Source organism: Danio rerio, chromosome 5 (assembly GCF_052040795.2).
Source record: "Danio rerio strain M-AB ecotype USA chromosome 5, GRCz13ab, whole genome shotgun sequence".
In the NCBI taxonomy this organism is placed as follows: domain Eukaryota; kingdom Metazoa; phylum Chordata; class Actinopteri; order Cypriniformes; family Danionidae; genus Danio; species Danio rerio.
Window position 1 is genome coordinate 71,734,834 of NC_141025.1, and position 24,844 is coordinate 71,759,677.

The window sequence follows — 24,844 nt, forward strand, 5'->3', positions numbered from 1 at the left end:
ACACATTAATCACCCTATTATTGTTGTGCAGGACTGTTCACTCCATTTTGCATAAGGATTCGCACTAAGGTGGCATGAGCAGTGCTAAATTTGAGCTGGGTCTTGCCGGATGCTGTTCTGGAAAATGTCAAAAATTAGTGTTCTGTGTTCCGGTATTTATTTTAATGGATCCAGAATTAACTCGTGCGTAGTAAATACCTACATGTTTGTGTGTGTGTGAGAAAGAGAGAGAATGTGAATGAACGCTAGCGAAGGCTGTGTGGATTGTGTGCGGACGACGGTAGTTATCAAGCGCAATATTTTCAGCCAATCAGCTTCCTTATGTTTAATCACGTGCGCAGTGAGCAGCGAAAATAAATAGTGGCCTACCTGAATAATATATATATATGTATGTGTGTGTGTGTGTGTGTGTGTGTGTGTGTGTGTATGTATATATATATATATATATATATATATATATATATATATATATATATATATATATATATATATATATATATATATATATATATATAAATATATATATATATTGACCTTATTCTAAAATGCGGAAGTGCGCCTGTTTTCGCGATTGTCTTAGAACTTCCGATTCAGTCGCCTATTGGAGAAATGACTAGGAATAATAAACGGCAGAAAATGGTCAAACTACTTGCTCCACAAACAAATGTCTGCATGACTACACAGACCAAGTAGAATAATATAAGAAGAAAATATCAAATTGCAACATCAAGCAGCGTAACGAGCAGTTTTTAACGTCAAAAAATGAATGGAAGTGAATGTGACCGGAAGTGGCGAGACAAAAAGATTCAAATGGCAGCGCCCGCTCGTCGGCGGAGAATATGGTGAACACTGTAACTCGGTATATATGTGAAGTGAATTTCATGTGCAAATGAAGTGAACTTGACACGCTAAATTTGGCAAGTAAACTTTAAATGTTCACGCGTGTAATTATTAGCGAATACCAAAATCGATTTTTAGGGCAAAGCAGTGGCGCAGTAGGTAGTGCTGTCACCTCACAGCAAGAAGGTCGCTGGGTTGCTGAATCGAGCCTCGGCTTAGTTGGCGTTTCTGTGTGGAGTTTGCATGTTCTCCCTGCGTTCGCGTGGGTTTCCTCTGGGTGCTCCGGTTTCCCTCTCAGTCCAAAGACATGCGGTACAGGTGAATTGGGTAGGCTAAACTGTCCGTAGTGTATGAGTGTGTGTGTGAATGTGTGTGTGGATGTTTCCCAGAGATGGGTTGTGGCTGGAAGGGCATTCTCTGCGTAAGAAATTAGCTGGATAAGTTGGCGGTTCATTCTACTGTGGCGACCCCGGATTAATAGAGACTAAGCCGACAAGAAAATGAATGAATGAATTCGAGGCGTAAAAACTTGCTGGATAAGTTGGCGGTTCATTCCGCTGTGGCGACCCCAGAATAATAAAGGGACTAAGCCGACAATAAAATGAACGAATGAAAATTGATTTGCGCAAATCGCATCGTGTGTGATGATGCACAAAATGAAAGCCTCACCCTCTATTTAATATTACATTTCAGTCGGAATTACATCAAGATGCTAAAGTCTCAGACTTCCAACTTTAAGTACAAACATCTTAAGTGGGACTTGAGCGTAGCATTAGTATTATAACATCTAAAGCAGGAACATGACAGATATATTCTAAAATCAACTCAGGTAAACACCTCAATCGTAATATTGCCTTATTCAGAAGAAGATAAATAATTGGATGTCTCATGACCATGTAAACGTACCCACTGAAATCGACACAGTGGCGCGCTTTAAGGACAGCTGCATGTAGAAGTGCATCTGAGGTATTTTGTGTCCTCTCATTCACAGCAAAATGATTGTGAGTTCAGAGATGAGGCGGTTCGGCTGTGGAAAGCAGAGGTAGACCTCTGTAAGGCAAAAGAAATAAAAAAACAACTCCAGAACGTTGCGAGACTTCCCAAACGTGCATGCAAACCAGGAAAAACTCACTTAATCCGGCATGGTATTCCGTAATGAATGGGTTGGACAGTATTTAGCGCATTGCGTAATGTTCCTGCCGTGTGTTTCGTACATGACGAGTTTATGTGATTTGATGCGGCGCTTCCAGCATCTCCATGAGGAAAGTGTCGATCGGCGTGTCTCCAATTAACTTGAAGAAAAAGAGATGCTCCAGACACTTGAGGCCGATGGAGCGCAGGGCGGGCAGACGCAGCAGCAGCTTGGCAAACCTGCGCGATTTTTAAATATTACAGAGAATATTAGGCAAAACAACACTGATAATAAACATGAATGTAATGTTAATATACTTATAGAATGTTAAAAAAACTAAATATACAGTGGAAGTCATAATTATTAGTCCTCTATTATTAGAAATATTTCCTGAATGATGTTTAACAGAGCAAGGAAATTTTACACAGTATTTCCTAAAATATTTTTTTCTTCTGGAGAAAGTCTTATTTGTTTTATTTTGGCTAAAATAAAAACAGTTTCAAACCCATTTTAGGGATAATATTATTAGCGCCTTAATAAATCTGACTTCAACTGTAAATCTGTAAGTTTCTTAAAAATTTAAATCACTAAATTAGCACCAGATTCCAATGTACTCATTCAATTGATTGGGCGTTATCAGTGGTAGATATGGGCCAGTAGGGGCCTTCTGCGCCTATTTGTAGTCTCAATAGGCTGTAATCATCCAGTGAAAGAACGAAGTGTACATAATCACATGGGATGAAAGTGTGTGTGTGTACCTGCCAGGCTGATCGGGGTATTTGTGTTTACAGTAGGCCTCTAGTGAAGCATACACCCGTTCCCTTAATGCCTCCACCTCTGATGGATTAGACAATCCTTTTGAATCTAAAAAAACACACAAACCACAATATATTTTGAAATACTAATGATGAGTCATTTTCACTCTCTCATTCACACACACATTCAATCACCATGGCCAGTTTTAGTTTAGCTGATTCACTTATACCGCATGTGTAAGACATGCGCTGGAGTATAAGTAAATTGGCTAAACTAAAATGTGAGTGAGTCGTTTTCACAGTGTCAGCTTTATATTTCACAGGAATCACTATGTAAAGATAAACAATCAAAACCACAGAAAGAGAAACTTCCAAAGTTGAAGGTCAGGAAGAAAGTAATCATTTATACATTGAGTAAATATTTTAAATTGATCAACTGTACGACTGAAGACAATTAATGAAGCATTTCTAATTGTAATAAATGTTATATATATATATATATATATATATATATATATATATATATATATATATATATATATATATATATATATATATATATATATATGATATTAGGCAGAACAACCATTTAAACCTTGATTTTTAAAAGTCTGTAAGCTTTAAAATTAGCTAAAAGAATGAAATCACCAGTTTATGATTATTTTTGTCACCAATGATTTCTGATGAATCCTGTGACACTGTAGACTGGAATAATGATGCTGAAAAAAACATGATTGGCATTATAGTTTAAAGGTTTATGAAACCCTCGAGTACTTTTTTTCTGAGATTTTAACAGATTTGTGTGTGTTGATCATCAGTTAAGACAATGTTAGCACCTGTTAGCTTTAATTGTGGGGAGAACTGGATCATTTTAAGCTTTTGTCAGCTAATTTCAGCTTCCGGGTTTAAAATGATTTTTGGGGCGGGATCAAAATCAGCAACGTAGCGCAAAGCTGCAAGTGCAAAGATGACGTGTTGATTTCTCATTGTCATTCATAGCGGAGTTTTCTTATCTTATGAGAAGACCCTGCTCCTTAATTATTCATGACTGCGCATACTTTCCGAAGGCAAGTGCCAAGCTGTGAGACATGTTGATGACTGAGTTAGACTGCATCCACAGACCCACGGTACACAGTATTTAGCCGTTCATGAAGGGTCGTATGTGTTTGTCTCCATGATCTATGGGGTTTGTGGCCTGTTTCCCCGCGATGCTGTCTAGGCCGATACAGCAAAGCTGTTTGTGTCCAGCAAGCATTTTTGTCTGGAGAGCAGTACGAGAATTGGAGAATGGCGGACGTTATCTTTTATCAGGAGTTGTTCACATTTAGACACATCTCCGTGCTGCTGTGTTTGCCTAAATCCTCTTGATTACTAGCAGGGCTAATGGTTAAAATAGACAGGGCAAGAGACCTGCTGCACTGTGTCTGCATTCAGACCCGGGGATTGAGGGAGAAGTCCTCATTTATAGTGTTTATATAAGCACGGTTATCTTTATAATGATATAAATTGTGGTTATCTGTATATGAAATTACAAAAAATTGTGTTCTATTAATGTCAACAAAGGGCTAGCAGTCTACTTACACAAGCTGTTATTAAACCAAACCAGCTACAGCTTCTTACACTGAAGTTTACAGTCACAGGAATCTTATTTATTCTGACTTCATTCCAACACATTTTTAAAAGACTTGCCAAAACAAACAGCATAATCAAGTGGCATCTTATAGGCGCTTGACTATGAGAATGTGTTTAAATACGCATTACTGTACCTGGATTGAACAGAACAATGGCTCGCAGGCATCCAAGTTCAGTCTTGTCCATTTGCATGTCTCTCATCTTTGACACAAGCTCTGTCAGCACTCTGGATGAAAAAAAAAAGTGACAAAAATCGCTTACAGCCAGTCTGATGAATAACAAACTCATATTTCCCCACAGCACACTCCTAAAATGGAGGGAAATGTTCCTTAACATATTAAACAGGCGCACTCTTGAGTCATCGCTCCACCTTTACATATAGTTTTCATATCGCCTTGAAAATCAAAGTCATTACGTCTTATAAGACACATCTATCTGTGCTGCGGACGGAGGATATTTCATTAGCGGAGACACCAGCATATCTCACTCTGGCAGTGAAACATTAGCACAGCGCTACATAAAACTGCCACATGGCCTAATGTAAAAATGCCATTAATCAAGAGTAGATGTGCGGGACACTTTCATGATGCGCCGTCACATATCATTATAGAGGTTCTTTGCAAAAATTCATGCATGCGTGACCTACGGCTGTCACAAATCTTTTATAAGACACACAAGGTAGATCACAAGTCCATTCCGTCTGTAAACTGAACACACTGACAGTGACTTTAAAGAAACACTCCACTTTTTTACAGCTATGCTACAATTAAACATTCATTCATTCATTCACTTTCCTTCGGCTTAGCCCTTTATTCATCAGGGGTCGCCACAGTGGAATTATTACAGCATATGTTTTACACAGCAGATGCCCTTCCAGCTGCAACCCAGCACTGGGAAACTTTAATACAAACTTATTCATACATACATACACTACAGCTAATTTAACTTACCCAATTCTTCATGTACGGCGTGTCGGGAAAACCAGAGCAGCCAGAGGAAACCCACGCGGACACAGGGAGAACATGCAAACTCCACACAGAAATGGCAACTGGTCCAGCCGGGACTCGAACCAGTGACCTTGCTGTGAGGCGACAGTGCTAACCACTGAGCTACTGTGTCGTCTTACAGTTAAACAGTTGAGTTTTAGCTTAGCTTAGCATAGATCATTGAATCGGATTAGACCATTAGCATCTCGCCCAAAACATTCAAAAAAGAGAGAACATTTTTACTTTCCTATTTTATTTTTGGATTTATTTGAATCTTATTTCATTCTTATCATTTGAATCTTATATTTAATACAATAATGTCAACTGGACCGCAGATTGAAAACCCGTAATATATACATTAATAGTCAACAAGTTTTTACATTTTTTTTAACCAATTTTTATTTTCAGTGGCTTTTTTTAGCTTTGTGTTTTACACATTCATTTCTTTCATAGAGATGTTTACAAATTGTTGTAAAGAATATCTTTTAAAAGTTATAAGCCACAATAAATCAACCAAACTAGTTATGAAGTCAGTCACAACTTTATAAACTTTGAATTTAAGCAAAAATGTATTCGACAATTGAACTGCTACAAGATTTTACTGTCAGCCGATTTGAATGTCACACGGACACAGGGAGAACATGCAAACTCCACACAGAAATGCCAACTGGTCCAGCTGGGACTCAAACCAGTGACCTTGCTGTGAGGCGACAGTTGAGTTTTAGCTTAGCTTAGCTTAGCATAGATCATTGAATTGGATTAGACCATTAGCATCTTGCACCAAAACATTAAAAAAAGAGAGAAAAATTTTACTTTTTTATTTATTTTTTGGATTTATTTGAATCTTATTTCATTCTAATCATTTTAATCTTATATTTAAAACAACAGACAATTGAACTGCTACAAGATTGTAATGTCAGCCGATTTGATTGTCATTACTCGATTGATTAGCCACTCTCAGTGGTTATCAGTTGATAGATTTGGGCCAGTAGGGGCCTTCTGCGCCTACTAGTAGACTCGGAAGGCTATTAACATCCATCCACATGGTTAATCAGCTGTAGATCAAATACAGTTGGATGTAAGCAAGTATATTATAAAATTTCCCATTAATTGTATTCTATTAACGTCTATTCCTACCCCAACCCTAAACCTAACCATCACAGTAATGTAAAAACAGATCTAGATCTGGAGTCTTCTCTATTAGTCTAGCTGATTAACAATGTGGATAGATGATAACAGCCTTCTGAGCCTACTAGTAGGTGCAGAAGGCCCCTACTGGCCCATATTTATCAGCTGATAAAGATCAAGTGAACATTTGAAGCAGGTGGTACTGTACTTATTGGCTTTAATAAGGAAAAGAACTAATCCCATGAAACACTGCACATGATGAAAATTACAAACTATAAGTGAACATAAAAATGAGACAGGAGAAAAAAAAGTTATTCAATCACGTCAGTATTTTTTAGTATTTTTTTTTTTTTGCAAATAATTTTGCACTTTATCAAGAAACTTTGTGTCAAAACTGAACTGCTATTTTACTCTGACCTCATATTATTTTATATACAAAACATTTTTTTTTCTAGAACTTAAAGTTTATGTTTGGGGAACACAACAATTTTGCAAGTGAACATAACTGGCTTATGTCTAATACTGCTATTAAACTATTTACCCTTTTATATCTGCGATCACACTAGTGTGATCAGTCTTAGCTTGTGCCTGAAGCGTATAATCACACCAGTCAAAAGTCTTTTTTGATTTTTTTTTAATGAGATGCTAATGGTCTAATCCGATTTAATGATTTATGCTAAGCTAAGCCAAGCTAACCCCCCCACCCCGCGTCCAGATCTAGAGATTGACTGAATGGATTCAAAAATGGTAAAACTCAACTGATTAACTCCAGGTAAGTTGTAAAATCAGCCTATTTATGAATATAGTTAAGTATTTTAAACTCTTGAGAGAAAGGATTAAGTATTTAATCTATTGAGTATTAAAATAAATTAAAAAAAGGTTGAAATATTGATTGATTATATATGGACTACTATATCTCACAGTACGGCTGTATTTGTGTAAAATAGTTTTTTTTTTACTTCAATATCTATTCTATTACTATTTATAGTGCATAAAATGTACCCCTTGCTGACATCTTATCTTCATTAACATTCCTTACATTGACCAAAACTGCCAATGCTTATTAATGTTCAAGAATTCTCCTTTTGGGATCCACAGAAGACAAATCCATTCCCCTCAGAAACCACGGACATTCACTAACCTGTCAAAAATGGCTCCAACACCAGCAGTATGTGCGCTGTTTCTATGGACGTGAAGGCCTGTAGCTAATAATATCCCGTCTTTCACAGCTATGGAGCGATGCGAAAAAGAAGCAATCAGGAGTTCATTCCACCCTAGAAACAGAGGACAAAAACACATTGATGAAAGAACAAACAAGCAGGTAGCAGGAAAGGCTCACATCTTGTATCTGTATATGTGTGTAGGTTTCTGTTGTATTTGTGTACTCAACACTCTTAAAGGAACACTCCACTTTTCTTATTTTACAAGTCGCCAGCTGAGTTTTACCATTTTTGAATCTATTTCAATCAATCTAGCTTAGTTTAGCATAACTTATTAAACTGCATTAGACCATTAGCATCTCACTAAAAAATGACCAAACAGTTTTGATAATCCTCCTATTTAAAGCTTGACTGATGGAAAATTTAAAGTTGGACCATATGGTTAGGAACTATACTTTAATACTTTTTTATTTTCTGGCAGTAATAATAAAGGAACACAATATCATTGTGTAATAATAATAACGGAACGTAATATCAGCATAATATTATTGCATCTGTCCCTTGATTATTTAATTTTCAGCAGCTATGAGTACACAATGAAACTACACTGTAAAAAGTAAAGGTGCTTCAAGTAACCTGTTGAGTACTCAAGGAACTTCAAAATGTATTTTAAGTGCCCCAAAGCTCTTTCTCTCAAAAAGGGGTTCCTTGAGGAACCACTGACAGTCTTTGCAGTACTTGCAGGACCCTTTTGCAGTAACTGGGATCCTACAAGCACTTTTTGTCAATACTGAGGTTCTGGAGTCACTGTTTCCTTACACTAAGACCTCGAAGCACTTTGAAAGTTATTGGAGGAACTCAAATTTCAAAAAAGAGTTACTGTAAGATCTGTAAACTTATGTAATGGTTCCTGGTGGATCTCTCTTCTAAAAGCTAGCACTTAAAGGAACCATTTTTTTTTGTCAAAATTAAATAGGACAATTGTGGAGACCAGAAAATGAGATGGATGTTCACTTACTTAATATTTACTTAGTTATTTGTGCTTTTAGAATGATATGAAATTTGGTGTGTGTGTGTGTGTTTTTTTTTTGTGTGTGTGGCACTCGTAATCACAATTGTGAAATTGTGAAAAAATATGTAAATTTAAAAGTAATTTTGGAGGATAAAATAGAACCTTTAATTTTTACAGTGTACAGAAAAGTCAAGCTTTAAATAGAAAAATAATCGAAAGACTTTTTAGAATATTTTTGAACGAGATGCTAATGGTCCAATTCAATAGTTTATGCTAAGCTAAGCTAAAGGTTCTCCTTTTAAACTTGGAGATTGATTAATTAGATAAAAAAATTATAAATCTTAACTGGTTAACTCTAGGTAAGTTGTAAATTAAGCCTATTTCCAAAAAAAAGTTTTTCTTTAAAAATGTAAGTTTTTTGGCTTTGATGGTTCATGAAGACCATCAACAGTTCATGGAATCTTTCCATTCCACAAAAGTTTCTTAAATGCTTCTTTGGAGCTTTAAAATGTTCTTTGGCTGTGTCCGAAAGCTTTAAAATTTCCCCATTGGAGGCATCAAGGTACGTCCAAATTCAAATTCTGCTTCACTTCCTTTCTACAGAGATATGTTTTATTGATCGATTTTGGAAGGTAGTATAGATGTGTCTTTTGCTTCCTTCAATATCTCACATTCCTGTGTGTAAAAGCTAAACATGGTGCCTCAAAGTTTCTGTGTAATTTTGTGTATTAATGAAACTGTTCTATTAAGAACGGCTCAATGAATGGTTTGGTTCTTGGCAGAAATGGCACCGCACTCTTAAAAAAGGTTTTTAAAGGCAAATACAGCCACATTTTCACCTGATGTTGAAAGCAAGCAAAAAAATCCATATATGCAAAGAAAACAAACCTAATTCGATTACAAATGAAGTTATGCGTAATAAAATGAAATGGCACAGGTAAAAGTATTGAACAGATGAAGAAAGGGAGATGTAGAAAGGCAATGGAAGCCCAGACAGCAGTTTTTTTAACGTTTTTATAATTACAGATGCGTAAATTTTAATTACGCACAAAATATTTATAACAGTGATTTTATTCCATACAGTAGTTCTTAACATGAATTGTGACCTAAACTATACACTGTAAAAAATAAATAAATGAGAAAAAAAAAAAATAAGGCAACTTGATGCAATAAGAACTTTGAGTTGTCTCAACAACTGTTTTTTAGTTTTTCTCAGGAAAAATTTTTTTGTTCAGCTAATATAATTTTGTTTATTTATGCAATGTTGATTATTGTATTTTACTAATAAAGATATTCTTGTAACATCAACTGAAGCAACAGTTACTGCTGTTGAGTCAATTATTTTTTTTTGTTTAGAGGATGATTTTTTTCAAATTTGCAAAATAAGTAATTAGTTCTAGTTAGCATATCATCCTGTTTTTAATAATTTTACTTAAAAATGAACACATATTTACTACTTTTTATATTTACTACTTCATTCATTCATACATTTTCCTTTGGCTTAGTCCCTTTATTCATCAGGGGTCACCACAGTGGAAAAAACTGCCAACTTTTTCAGCAAATGTTTTACACAGCGGATGCCCTTCCAGCTGCAACCCAGTATTGGCAAACACCCATTCACACTCATACACCTGTACCTCATGTATTTGAACTATGGCGGAAACCGGAGCACCCAGAGGAAACCCACATGAACACATGCCAACTGACCCAGTCGGGTCTCGAACCAGCGACCTTCTTGCTGTGAGGCGACTGTGCTACCAACTGCACCACTGTGTCACCCCTCTTTCAAGCAACTGATAAACAAGCTTAGTTTTCGATCGTCACGTCACGCATGCGCAAATTATTTAAATATCATCATTCCTGTTCAACACAAAAATGTTTGTCCAGAAAACTCAGTTAAACATGTAAACATAACATTTGAGCAAATATTGTTGACATAACATATTTTTATGTAATCAATTCTTATTCACAATTCTTAGTATATATGACTGAAAAAGTAGTGTGCTGAACAAATAGTGATTTTGTTTTTTATAGTGTAAAGTGTTACCAAAGTTCTTTGTTGAACTAAATGGTTCTTTATGGCATCCTTATAAAGCTTTATTTTAAAGTGTTTTGAAACCTTTTAAGTATGAAAGAAGCTCACTATCAGCTAAACTTACATTCTCTTAAACTAAAATGAATTTTAGGACATTTCAAAATGTTTAACGCATCCTTGCAATCCTACATTCCCATTTCTAAGGCTCTGAAAGAAAAAAAAAACACACACAACCGAATGACTCTGAGAGATTGACTGTCCTCAGGCAACCTTCAGTCTAATGAAATAAATGCAACATGTGAAAGGCAAGAACAATCCAGCCTCTTATTCTCCCTGGTTCTGTACCGAAGCCATCATCCCTAACAGAATAAGGTCTCTCACTCCCAGATAATGAGATGGAATTCCTCCTTTAATCGATGCTACGGCCTGAGGCAGGATCAGATGCGTCTCTGAATCCATATAAATGCTTCTTGAATAGACTGTAATACTGTAATAACTGTAAACATACCCTGTTCATTAGCCCATGCTATTTTGTTCAGCTATAACCTTACATAGCTTGAAGACTGTAGATGTATGCAAGCAGGTCGCGCCAGGTCGTGATTCAAACAAAAGCGCTCTGTGTTTATTTTCTGACGCACCTGCTCGCAGAAGGATGACCTGATCGTCCAGCGGGAGGTCCGAAAAGTGAGGTATCCGCTTGGCCCACTCCACTAAGGTAAAGAGTTGCTTGTCAGCTGCTTGGCAGATGTTTGTTACAGGGTCGTTCGGCTGGAGAGAGAAACGGAGAGATATGGACACTTCAGTCAGAAAGAAAAATCACTACTGAGCTCTTTTTATGTCTTAGTTGAGCAACTTTTGCCATGTCCAGGGTTAAAGGAACGTAAAAGGGTAATTTTACAGCCCCTCAAGAGTTAAACTATTGAATTTTACCATTCCATTCAGCCAATCTTTGGGTCTGGCAGGAGCACTTTTAGCTTAGCTTAGCATAAATTATTGAATCGGATTAGACCATTAGCATCTCACTCAAAAATTTGATTTCAGTTGCTGCATAATATAATTGTGCCTGCAATTATTACACCAAAATGAGAGTAAAGTTCCTATATTGGTCTACAAAATAGCAAACATTCCATTCTATTGGTCTGACGAGTCCAGGAAAGTCATGCTTTAAATAGGAAAATTATTAAAACTTTGCTCATTTTTGAGTGAGAGCTATACTGAAAACCCAAAATAAGTTAAATGAATTAAATTAATTAAGTAAACTCGTTGCCTCAATTTAATTGAGCAATGGAGTCTCCCAAAATTAGCATATTTAAGTTTATTTAACTTGTCGGTTTTGTAGACTATACTTAAATTGTTCAGTTCACCAAACTTAGAACAATTTAAGTATCGTCTTAAATTCAAGTTCATTCTGAAAACGTAGCCCCGCGGATGTTTCTGGAGGCAGCGATTTACGTGGCCGGTGGTACGGTGTGACGCCGCTCCTCTTCACGCTCGCTGGCTGACAGCTCACCTCCGTATGGAGGGCTTTCCCGCCGCAACCAGTACGTCGGCGGAGGGGAGAGCTGGAGGGGAGCCGACCGTGACGACGGCGATGACCGAGTTCGAGTCAGGGGAAGAGCGGTATCAGAAATTAGGAAAGACAAAAACAGAATCCAAAAAATAAAGCGAACAAGTTAATAACAAGGCGAGAAAGTGGTGAAATACGAAAACGCGGTCAAAATCAGACAAGGGCTTTTCTTTTTTACAATGATGGCAAACATTTTAAATGGGTCAAATTTAAACAAACAAATAAAGTTTACTAATGGTCAACTACATTTGTTTGTTTAAATTCAGCCCACTTAAACTAGCCACTTAACGTAAAAAAACAAGTAAATCCAAGGAATCATCTTTGAATCAATTTTTCAGTGTACGTTTTAATAAAATAATAATGTTAGAATGGAAAATACATAAATTTAGAAAAAGTCAGGGTACTATGGTTATATTGATTTGTTATAGTAAAGTTTTTAAATTACAAAATCTCTGTAGCCTCTGTAGTTCTAGTGCTTCACAAAAACTCCGTGACTGTTCTTGAATGGCCCAGCCAGAGCCCTAATTTAAACCCAATTGAGCATCTCTGGAGAGGCCGAAAAATTTAAACAAAGCCATCCAACCTGACAGAACTGGAGAGAATCTGCAAGAAGGATTGGCAGAGGATCCCTAAATCCAGGTGTGCTGCATCTTTTCCAAAAAGACTCATCGCTGTATTAGATCAAAAGAGTGCTTCTACTAAATACTAAGCAAAGTGTATTTCAAAAATATATTTTAACAATTCTCTGTTTTTCTGTCAATATGGGCTGCTGTTTCTACATTAATAAGGAAAAAAAAAATTGGTCCCACTTTATATTAAGTGTCCTTAACTACTTTGTACTTAGATCAAAAAAATAAATACAATGTATTTACTGTGTTTATAATGTATTTGAGAACACTTGTGGTGCTTTTGAGTTGGGATAGAGGTTGGGTTATGGACAGGCTTGGTGGCATGGGTAGGTTTAAGGGTGGGTTAAGGTGTAAGGGGTGGTCAACAGTGTATTTACAAATGTAATTACAAAAGTTAATTACAGATGTAATTACATGCATGTATTTAATCAAGCATAAGTACACAATAAATACACGTATTTACACAATAAGTACATTGTAACAAACTTTTAATTCCTATGTAAGTACATATTAGTTAAGGCCACTTAATATAAAGTGGGACCAAAAAATGAGTTTAGCAAATGGCTGCAATATAACAAGGAGTGAAATTTAAGGGGGTCTGAATACTTTCCATACCTACTGTACATGAATTCTGAAATAAAATCTGAGTTTTCACAAAAATATTAAGAAGCTGTTGTAAGCAATATTAATTTTGAGAAATGTTTCTGGGGCATTAAATCACGAAATAACTTTAAGACACATTTGACTGAAAACTGGAGTAATACTTAAATTTCAGCTTTGAATATCTCAGGAATAAATATTAAAATATATTCCAGTAAAACTAATCTTTCAAAGCATTACTGTTTTCAATCATATAGGAACAGCCTTGGTGAACTTCTGAACAACACTGAGTTTCTATATAAATGTGCTCAGGCTTGTATACGGAGAATGCGATAAACAAATTAGAAACAACCACAAAATGTATTCGGAACGCAGCTGAAACGGCCTTCCAGTTGTTATTGATTTGCCCCTGTTACTTTATCTGCATTCTGCAAAGATACCAACATGAGAAACTCGGCTGTCAAACTCAGTGATGCGAATGGAAAACTGAGCAGATATCTTGTGGAAATCACTCCTGTCATTCGTTCCCAATGGAATACTTTTATTTCCGGCTTAAGTCTTGCTCTCTAAAAGCCTTTCCCTCTGCTTGAATAAGCCACAGTCTCCAGGCTCGAATCAATCAGAACAAGCACTCATGAGCCAAAGGCCTGGCATGGTGGAGCAGTTCATGAAGCAAATTCTGCTATAAGATCCCAAAATCATCATGACTTTCCTAATCATCATGATCATCATCATCCTTCTCCTCCCAGTGAGAGAGAAAAACTGTTACATTTTTGCTTACATAACCTTGTGAAATAGAAATAGACTTTTTTTTTTTTTTTTTTACAAAGAACATCTGCACAGGAACAAAAATGATTCATTGGATTTGCTTCGATTTTCAAGGTATGTGGTTGCAATCAACTTATGGGTAATTCTTCAACTAGGGGCACTTTTATGTCCTTTGATCATATATCCAAATATATATATCATTTTGTTCAAATTCCCCTTTCTTTGTCAAACTAACAATAAAACCTACTTTTAAAAATGTTAGCTTTCTATTCTATATTTTTCATATTATTCAACCTCCTTTTAGGTGTCAAACTCACTGTTTTCATGTTGTCACACACCCAGAGTTTTAAACTTCAACAATGAAAATACCATTTTAAAATATTATTTATCTGGTATTTATTAATGTATCTTAATTAAGCACTAGTGAAATAATTTAAATATTTGATAGTTATTAATGTGAGACTATTATCAATGTTATTTTTTTATACAAAATATAGCTGTTGCACAGTATCAGTGTAATTTGTGTGAGATTATTTAGGTGGTTTCTATGAAAATGAACAGTGCCATCTGAGAACATGTTCAAGATCAAATGTGAGGGTGAGTACTTAAAGGTCCCATGAAGTGCTTTAAAATGTTTGATGTCATTTTTATTCAATTTTTGACGTAATCTCAACTGAAACAGGAAGAGAGCATGTGACAGAGTGGCTCCTCCCCTTTAAAAAAAACAACCAATAGCAGGCCCGTAGCCAGCCTGGTGAAAGGGGTGGTTCTTTTTTTCTCAAAAAGTGGACCTTTTTGCAGTTATACGCCTCAGTTTTTAACTATAAGATTTAAATACTGCATTTTACTGACTTTTTCGGTCAGATTTGATCATAACCACACTTTTTGATGTACTAAAATATTTCCTTAAAATTGCAATAAAATTTTTTTTAAACAAGATTAATTAAAAAAATAAATTAAAAAATAAATTACATCATATATCAGTCCTAAAGTAAAAAAAACTGTCTACTATAATTTATTAGACAAAAAAACTGGTAGTCAGATTCAACTGCCTCAGTCACTATTTTACATTTCAATAATAAAAAAAAAAAAACATTAAAACAATAATAATAATAATAAAAATAATAATAATAATAATACAATATTAATTCATTCTTCAGATTTTTTTCTAGCCTCTTTGGTTAAAAAACATTAAAAAGCCTTATTCAATGGATTATTTTCATTATTTATGATGGCATAGCAGTCAAAATAGGACGAAAATAGGACAAATGAGCTCATATATGGGACAAATTCTGGACCTTTGTCAGTGAGGGGCGGGTCTTTCGAACAACCCAAACCCCCCTGGCTACAGGCCTGAAACGTTAGAACACGTTTTATGCTTATAGTAAATGTCTAAAAAGAATTTTGGCTGTAAAAGCGCACCTACAGGTGTTTCAGGCGCAGGTCAGATGTGACGGGATTAGCGCCTTTTGCTGTGAAGTGACACCTGAAGGCTGATGGCTGAGGACTCCGCTTGCCATTAAAGCCTTCGTTGCACAGTTATTAAAAAAAATAATGTCAAAAATAGGAAAAGGGAGGTCATGTACTGGACAAGTCAATAAACATACAGGACGTCCCGGCTAATGTGGCCAGTTAGCCTATGGATAGATTTCATCTGTTAGGAAATTAGTAACTTTTGCCTAAACGTTACCCTTGTTGGCAGTCTTTTTGAACAGTTCAATATTTTGCGGTAATGACGCCGCTGCCTGCCTTTTCTGCCTTGCTCTTTTCGACCAACAACGTTACTCAGTATCCATGTCGCATCAAAGATTCAAATGTTACCCCTCAGTGGGTTGTCGCGTCACATTATTGTGGCTTCGAGGCTTTTTGGGATTCAAATTACTGGCCAGAGTTAGTGGCGTAGCGCAAAATGCGGAGGCCCCCCTGCAGGGATCACTGACGGGGCCCCCTGATGAGAGACAGCACGGGGAAGCGATCACAAATTGAGGAGCGGGGAAGGGAGGAGGGGTGGAGCGAAAAAGTAGGGAAACCTTCACAAACTGAGGAGCGATCACAAACCGAAAGCGGCGAGAGCGTCAAAGTAGCCAGAAGTCATTCATTTTCAATGAGAGCCGGCGGCGAGAAACAGTGCGGCGCGTCTTCTCCAGTGTGAGCGTCGAGGATAGTTGAAATCAAGTCAACTTTATGGTATGAGCTATAACGCGGTTCGGCGGCAAGCAATCAGAATGAAGTAGTCCACCGGTTGAGAGGTGTTCAGAGAACACAGACCTCTGATTCCGACCACAGTTGTTCCCAAGAGTTTGATTATTGCGGTTGCCGGATTTACAATTATTGGAAATCGTGATGACGCGGGGCCCCGTAATCACGCGGGGCCCCCCCGCGGTGCGTGCCCTGTGGGCCTGTCCGCTATGCCACTGGCCAGAGTTATTTAAAATTACACTTTATTACAATATATATTGAATATAAATATATTGTATTAATTATAGAATAAAAATATTATATAATATTAAATTACATAAAATAATTAAAGGGACAAATTCTGGACTTTTTGGCCATGGGGGGTGGTTCGTTCAAACCACCCGAACCCCCCAGCTACGGGCTTGAATAGTGTTTTGTTTAATCACAGTTCTGCCAGTGAGAGTCGTTGAGCTCAAGCGCATCAAATGTGAAGTGTCTTGAAGCGGGCGGAGTTTGTCAGATACTAGAAAGCATTTGATTGGTCATGATTTGATGTATAAGGTGGTGTGAATAAAACCGTTAATCCATTTAGGTAGAAGTGACAAACTGCTAGCATTACATTATATCAGTTTTATATCTCTTAAACGCAAATTTTACCACTATTTTGGTGCGCACTAGCTCTTACATATCCTAAGATAAACAATACTGATACTAACATCTAAAAAACTTTATTTATGGGACCTTTAATAACACAATTTCCATTTTTGGATGAACAAACCCTATACGAATTTCCAATCAATCCAAGAAGAACTCAGATTTACTCAAGCTCTATTCATGTGACCTTCTCCAGAGCTTAAGGTTGAGTACACGAACAACCATTAAACACAATCTAAAAAAATACAAAGCAGTAAAGACAGAGCATATGCCTCCTCCTCTCTGACCTCTGCCTGATTTAGAGCTTACAGCTGCACAAAACAGAGGACAGATCTGCAAAAGGCATAAATATACCCAGCGCTAGTCTAACTGACATGGTTAATGGCTCCGCTCTTATCTAGTGACATGACAATGTGCTTCTCTGCAGTTTGTTCCCTCTCCAGGGCCCTTAATGCCAAAGAGCATTGCTGTGTAGCCCAATCTATCCACTGGGATTGGGATCGCAAAAATAGCTGTTCTTTATTTACAAACAGAAGACGCTCGAATCTGCATGTGACTCTTTCTTGGACAGCTGCAAAGGTCTTAAGTCTCTTTTTATGTTCCAGTTCAGGGTTATGTGTGTGTGTGTGTGTGTGTGTGTGTGTATGTGTGTGTGTGTGTGTGTGTGTGTGTGTGTGTGTGTGTGTTTGTGTGTTTCACTTGTCAAATTGACTGTAAAGTACACTTTGTTTTGTTGTTTTGTGTCTGAAGATCATCTGTTCCAGATTTCCCTCAACTGTGACATCACAATCCCCGCTCATTACTGCTATTACTGCTAACCATTATTATGAAATGCATTTGTTCACTTGTTATACTGCTATACTTTTCACTTATGATTATAAAAGTAATATGATAAATAACAATAATGATCATAATAATATTATATCCTAGTAAAAACTAGTATAGATATTTACAAAAATATTAACCATAAATTAATCACACAACCATTGTTTTCTAAATGTTGTTATTATTATTAATAATAAAACATCATTATTTTATTATTATTATTATTATTGTTGTTGTTGTTGTTAATTATTATTATTATTATCATCATCATTATATACATTACAATTCATATTTAATTGTTTTAATCAGTTGTATTATAATGATGTTTCTCTGATGACTACATAATTTGCTTGAATAATAATAATAATAATAATAATAATAATAATATCAACAACAATCAACTTTTGATTAAATTATGTTAAAATTATTATTATTAAATACATTAGTTCACTATTATTATACTGCTACTTCTTCACTTATGGTTATAAGTAATATAATAATATTATTAATATAATAATATATACTAGTAAAAACAGGTATAAATATATACACACATATTAACCATAAATCATTCAACCATTGTTTCTTAAATAATAATAATAATAATGTCATTAATATTAATAATCTTAACATTATTATTATTATTATTATTATTATTATTATTATTATTATCATCATCATCATATACATTGAATTAATATTTAAATACGTTGTATTATAATATTGCTTCCTTGATAACTACATAATTTGATTTGTTATTATTATTATTATTATTAATAATAATAATAAAAACAACAATCATCTTTTGATAGAATTGTTAAAATTGTTATTACTATTATTAAATACATGATTTTACTTTTATTTTACAGCTATTTCTTTATTTATGATTATAAAAGAAATATAATAGTAATAATAATAATAATAATATACTAGTAAAACAAGTATAAATATTTACAAAAATAATAACCATAATTTTACCTCACAACCATTGTTTCCTAAATAATATTAATGTTAAAAATAATATTGATAATAATAATAATAATAATAATAATAATTAGGAAGGGCATCCGCTGCGTAAAAACTAGCTGGATAAGTTGGCGGTTCATTTCGCTGTGGCGACCCCGGATTAATAAAGGGACTAAGCCGACAAGAAAATGAATGAATGAATTATTATTATTATTATTGTTATTATTACTGTACATATACATTATTATTATTATTTAAGTTGATTGTATTATAATGACGTTTCTCTGATGATTACATAATTAGTTTGGATAATAATAATAATAATAATTATTATTATTATTTATTTATTCATTCATTCATTTATTCATTCATTTTCTTTTCGGGTAGTCCCTTCATTATTCAGGGGTTGCCACAACAGAATGAATCGCCTATTATTATTAATATTATTATTTATTATTATTATTATTGACACATTGGCAATAAAGTAAGTTAGGTTACCCAGGATTTTAGTCAGCTGAAACTCATCCGCAGCACACAGTAACAGAAGAGGCTAAAACTTCTGTTTTAGTTCTGTCTACTTCCACATCTGCAGGAAAGTTGCCTTTGCATTTGACATTCAGAATTGATCAAGCCCGGGCCTTTCACTGAGGAGCGATTGTGAAGCGTAACTCTGCGACACTCACAACTCACAGAGCCAAACGTTTCTGCATGAGCTGAATGTCACCGAGTGTGATTTAGATGCAGGGGATTGGCTTACAGAATTGGCAGACGGGCTCAGGTTGGCCTCCACATAGGTCTCCGTCTTTGGTTCTACTGCCAGTTCGGCCTCCAGAATCTTCTCCACGGGCATGTCCTCGTTGGCACAGCCGCCGAATTCAGCCTCGCTGCGCTCCTTCGCCCTCTGACGCTCCTCCTGAACTGCTGCACACATCAACAGAGACAATTCAATTCAAGTCTGCTTGTTTAGCGCTTTTCATACTAATTAACGTTACAAAGCAGCTTAAAAAAGAAACAGAAAAAAGTTATGGTGTCAAGCTTATACAGAGCATTCGTAAAGTATTGATAGTGCTTCACTTTTTCAACATTTATTTATGTTACAGCCTTATTCCAAAATGGATTAACTTAATTTATTTCCTAAAATTTCCACACACAATACCCCATAATGACAATGTGAAAAACGAGTTTTTAAAATTGGTGCAAATTTATTAAACAATAAATCCCTGAAAAATCACATGTACAAAAGTATTCACAGGCTTTGCTCAACACTTTGTTGATGCACATTTGGCAGCATGTACAGTCTCAAGTCTTCTTGAATATGACGCCACAAGCTTGGCACACCAGTCTTTGGGAATTTCTGCCCATTCCTCTTTGCGGTACATCTCAAGCTCTATCAAGTTGGATGGGAAGTGACGGTGTACAGCCATTTTCAGATCTCTCCAGAAATATTCACTAGGATTTATGTCTGGGCTCTGGCTGGGCCACTCAAGGACATTCACAGTTGTTGTGAAGCCACTCTATTAATATTTTGGGTGGTGTGCGGTGTCCTGCTTGAAGATAAACCGTTGCACGAGTCTGAGGTCAAGAGCACTCTGAAGCAAGTTTTTTATTTTTAAATTTCAAGGGGGAGCGGTCAACTCAAGACTAAACCTCTATAAATAGTCAAACACATCATACCTCTGTATTCTCTTTACTTCAGCATCCCTCCACCACCCCAACTCCACACTTTTAAACCCGATACCTATTTAAATCTGAGGGGGGAGCATTCTGGAGCCGGGCTAGACACTGCGCTAGGACCTTATCTCTCTTTTTCCTGACAAGGGGAATAAGTCGAGTTAGGGTGTCTTCCTAAGCAAGGGAGCCCTTTCCCGGACAGCACGGCAAATACGCATATTCTATTTATGCCGAGTTCAGACTGCATGATTTTCAAAGTAGTCGTGTCACAGATGTTTTCACACTGCATGACTATCTGGGCTAGCGTTTCGTCGCTGCTTTGTTTACACTGCAAGATGGATCGGTGATAGGGACTTTCACATTGCATGACTTTACTATAGGAAAAATCGCCGACAATTTCGTCCAAACTACGTCTCACAGCCAAAAACACGTCGTATATCTTTTGTTATTAACTACATAATGAGAAAGAAGCCTTTAATGGGGTAGAACATGTACATGTTTGCTCACCTGGATTTAAAGGGAATAAGCCATTTCTCCTCAACGTTGATAATAAACTAATTTCTTTCTGTATGAAAAGTCAAACAGACACGGTTGCTCCTGAGTCCTGTCAAACCTCCACTAGTTTTTCCTCCATTTCGTGGGTCCAAATAAACCGAAAAAGAGCGCTTTTAACTTCTCCCCCAGCCTCCCGCTGGCCTGCAGCAGGTATACACACACGCACACACAAGTGAAAGCTGCTCTCTCATTGCCTGTAGGCGATCGCTGATGTTATTTTCAGTCAAAACTCAATTCACACGGCATGATTTGAATCGCCGACAGCTCCAGATATTTAGCACGCCAAATATCTAGCAGGCATCGGCGACTCATCGGCGATTCTCTCAGATCGTGTCTTTGATAGTTCATACTGTGTGATTGTCACTCACGCGCACGAGCAGCGATTTGCCTGTGATTTCAGGCATTTGTTGGCGATTTCTCAAAACCTGTCGGCGAGCCAAAATCAGGGCTAAAATCACGCAATCTGAACTAGGCATTAGTCAAATATCTGTGAGTGTGAACTCGTGAAATTGTTTAATTGTTGCATGCAAATGTTTTATGTGATATTCCAGCATTTTTAGATGGAAACATAACTGTTTCTGTGTGTTTGTGTACTCAGTGTTTGGTCTGCCAGGTCTAAAAGCACACCAGTGGTCTACAGTGGTCAGCAGTTTAGCGTTCCTCATTTTCAGACTCTCTCTATACTGGGCAGAAAATCATGAGTGTTCCTCGTGGAGGTCAGATGAAGGATAAAGCTGCGCTCGGAGGTGAGGAGAGAGGCAGAAGGAAATGATTTCAGCTTTATTGTGCTGAGAAACCGAGAGGAACGTGTGGGGGAGAAGTGTGTCAGGTTTCCTCTCTCCCCTCACAGGCCTCAGTTCTGGGGGTCCAGAGCTTTTTAATAGCTCCAACAATATACAGCTGAAGTCAAAACGGTTCGCCCTCCAGTGAAATTTTTGTATTCTTTTTTAAAATACTTCCCAAGCGATGTTTAACAGACTATTTTCCAAATTTTTTGCTATTTGTCTTCTTTTTAAGAAAGGCTTATTTCTTTTAGTTTGTCTGGAATCATTTTTTTTTGAACAATTGAAGTGGATCATCGTCTTTCATCAAAGTTGTCCCTTAAAATTTTTGAACAACACCCATTCTTGTCATTCATGCATTCATTTTTTCCCCCGCTTAGTCCCTTTATTAAACTGGGGTCACCACAGTGGAATGAACTGCCAACTTATCCAGCATATGTTTTGCGCAGCGGATGTCAGCTGCAACCCATCACTGAGAAACATCCACACACATCTATTCACACTCATACACTACGGACAATTTAGCCTTCCCAATTCGCTTATACCGCATGTCTGAACTGTGGGGGAAACCGGAGCACCCGGAGGAAACCTAACAAACACCAACTGACCCAGCCAAGTCTCGAACCAGCGAATTTCTTGCTGTGAGGCGATCGTGCTACCCACTGTGTCACCGTGCAGCCCCACCCATTCTTGTCTCAGCCCAAATTTGGAAATCTGTGTTAAACCACTTCAAATGTTGACTACTGTAGTTTACTAATGTGGTGTCTTTCAAACCCATTGTTGAACATTTGCAAACAGCGTCACAAACTTTAATATTTATTCAGTTCTCAATCTGTGTTTATAAAGCAAATTTACACACTATGCAATTAATCTTTTGTTCCATATATATTTTTTTTTCGGCCAACAAAAATATTATATCTGGGCCCTAGGCTTTAAATAATAATAATAATAATAATAATAATAATAATAATAATAATAATAATAATAATAATAGCCAATATTTATTTAATTTAAACATTTTAACAAATAAATGTTTCAATAACTTAGTTGTGTTGCTTGCTTGGTGATCTCAGTACAAATCATTGAATGAATAAATGACTAAATGAATTCTATTTAAATAAAAAAACTTATTATTTACACTGATTAAATTAAATTAAATAATCTTAAATTATTAAATAATTTTAACAAACTCAAAACAAATAAATAAATAAATAAATAAAGAAAGAAAGAAAGAAAGAAAGAAAGAAAGAAAGAAAGAAAGAAAGAAAGCACTGAAGGCATTTGCAAAAGGAATAAATGAACGAACTGACAGATAAATAGCCAATTTTTAAAAAATGAATGACATTTTATTTTAGATAACTAACTAACTAACTAACTAACTAACTAACTAACTAACTAACTAACTAACTAACTAAATAAAAATAAATAAATAAATAATTTACAGTTAACTCAAAACAAACAAGCAAATAAATAAACAGTTCACTTGCTTCTTAGCTTTTGGAATGTTCTTAAACATATAATATTTTGACATTTATTTCATTCCTAACATTTTTTAGTGGACCTACTCCACTCTCTTTACATTTTGTTTAGCTCTACATTCAGATGATTTTAACCTTAAAATGTATCATTTATTCAACACATTAATCAACCACGTTCATTTCCTTGCCAAACGTACACAGCACTCAATGAGCTGCAAACCGTCAGTCATTAGTGCTTTCAGACATCTGTACAGTGCTCTGATTGATGCTGATTTCCTTATAGCTTTTTTTTTTTTTAATCAGATTAAACATTTATCAGACTCAGTTGAGCAGGATCAAAATGCAGGATATACAGATTAAAAATACATTAAGGGCAACTGAATTGAACAGTATCTATTGTTAGTGTAACATGTATATTGTGTTACTTGTTTGTAATAAGGTAATGAGGATTCCATTTCCAACATTTTCTAGTGGAAATACTCCAAACTCTCTACATTTTATTCAGCTATACTTTCTGATGATTTTAACCTTAAAAAGTGTCATTTATTCAACACATTAATCAACCACGTTTATTTCCTTGCCAAACGCACACAGCACTTAATGAGCTGCAAACCGTCAGTCATTAGTGCTTTCAGCCATCTGTACTGTGCGCTGATTGATGCTGATTTCCTTATAAAGTTGATAAAAACAAGTCTCATTTTTTTCAACAGTTTGACTTAAAAAAACATGTTTTATTGCATTTATACTTTTTTGAAACAATAAATAAACCGTAACATTAGTAATCAGAATACGGGGATTTCCATCAAAAGCTGTGAATTTTGTTTTAAGTGCAAAACTGAAATATTTATAAATATATAACACTTTTTCCATGCCATGTGCTCAATAGGATAAAAATTATCACTTCCTGGGATACTAGTGTTATGCTGTATATATGAATGTTAAAAAATGTCTCTGCAAGCTGAGGAACTACTTTATTTCTTTTCTCCTCTAAATAAATAAGCTGAACAGCAGGTGACACACGCATGAACAAATTCTGGTATGTTATCTTGTGTTTTTAGTCGCATGACTGATGTCCTAGGAGATAACTATCCGAACCTATTTTAAGGATGAACTTTTGTGTTTGTGGAATTGTTAAAACGAGATTGCAGATGGTTTGTGATGAAATCGCTACACAGGTTTGTCCAGTTATCCAATTGCATCATCTGTCGAGGCCAAATCATATAACTTTTCAAGGAATTTATTCAGTAAATGTGATCTCAACATAGTTTATGTGCATATTACTCAGCTTATTTTTTATCAGATTAGACATTGATCAGACTCAGTTGAGTAGGATCAAAATGCAGGATATACGGATTAAAAATGCATTCAGGGCAACTGAATTGAACAGTCTCTATTGTTAGTTTAACGTTTATATTGTGAAATGTGTTTGTAATGAGGCAACACACACACGTTAAGCTGCTGAATATGTGTTTAATGCACATTTATGCATTG

General features: G+C 35.9%; 1 protein-coding gene across 2 annotated transcripts in view; it reads right to left on the bottom strand.

Annotated features, from left to right (window-relative positions):
* Positions 1 to 1,405: 1,405 nt before the first annotated feature.
* Positions 1,406 to 24,844, bottom strand: part of rxrab (retinoid x receptor, alpha b) — a 111,210-nt gene continuing 87,771 nt past the window's right edge. The window contains exons 6-11 of one of the 2 annotated variants that reach the window (XM_087252890.1): positions 19,625 to 19,788; positions 11,319 to 11,448; positions 7,615 to 7,747; positions 4,494 to 4,585; positions 2,731 to 2,836; positions 1,406 to 2,211 (exon numbers count right to left, since the gene is read on the bottom strand). In XM_087252890.1, the coding sequence (XP_087109016.1) occupies positions 2,064 to 2,211; positions 2,731 to 2,836; positions 4,494 to 4,585; positions 7,615 to 7,747; positions 11,319 to 11,448; positions 19,625 to 19,788 (773 nt within the window). In that variant the 3' untranslated portion in view covers positions 1,406 to 2,063. 2 annotated transcript variants of the gene reach the window in all.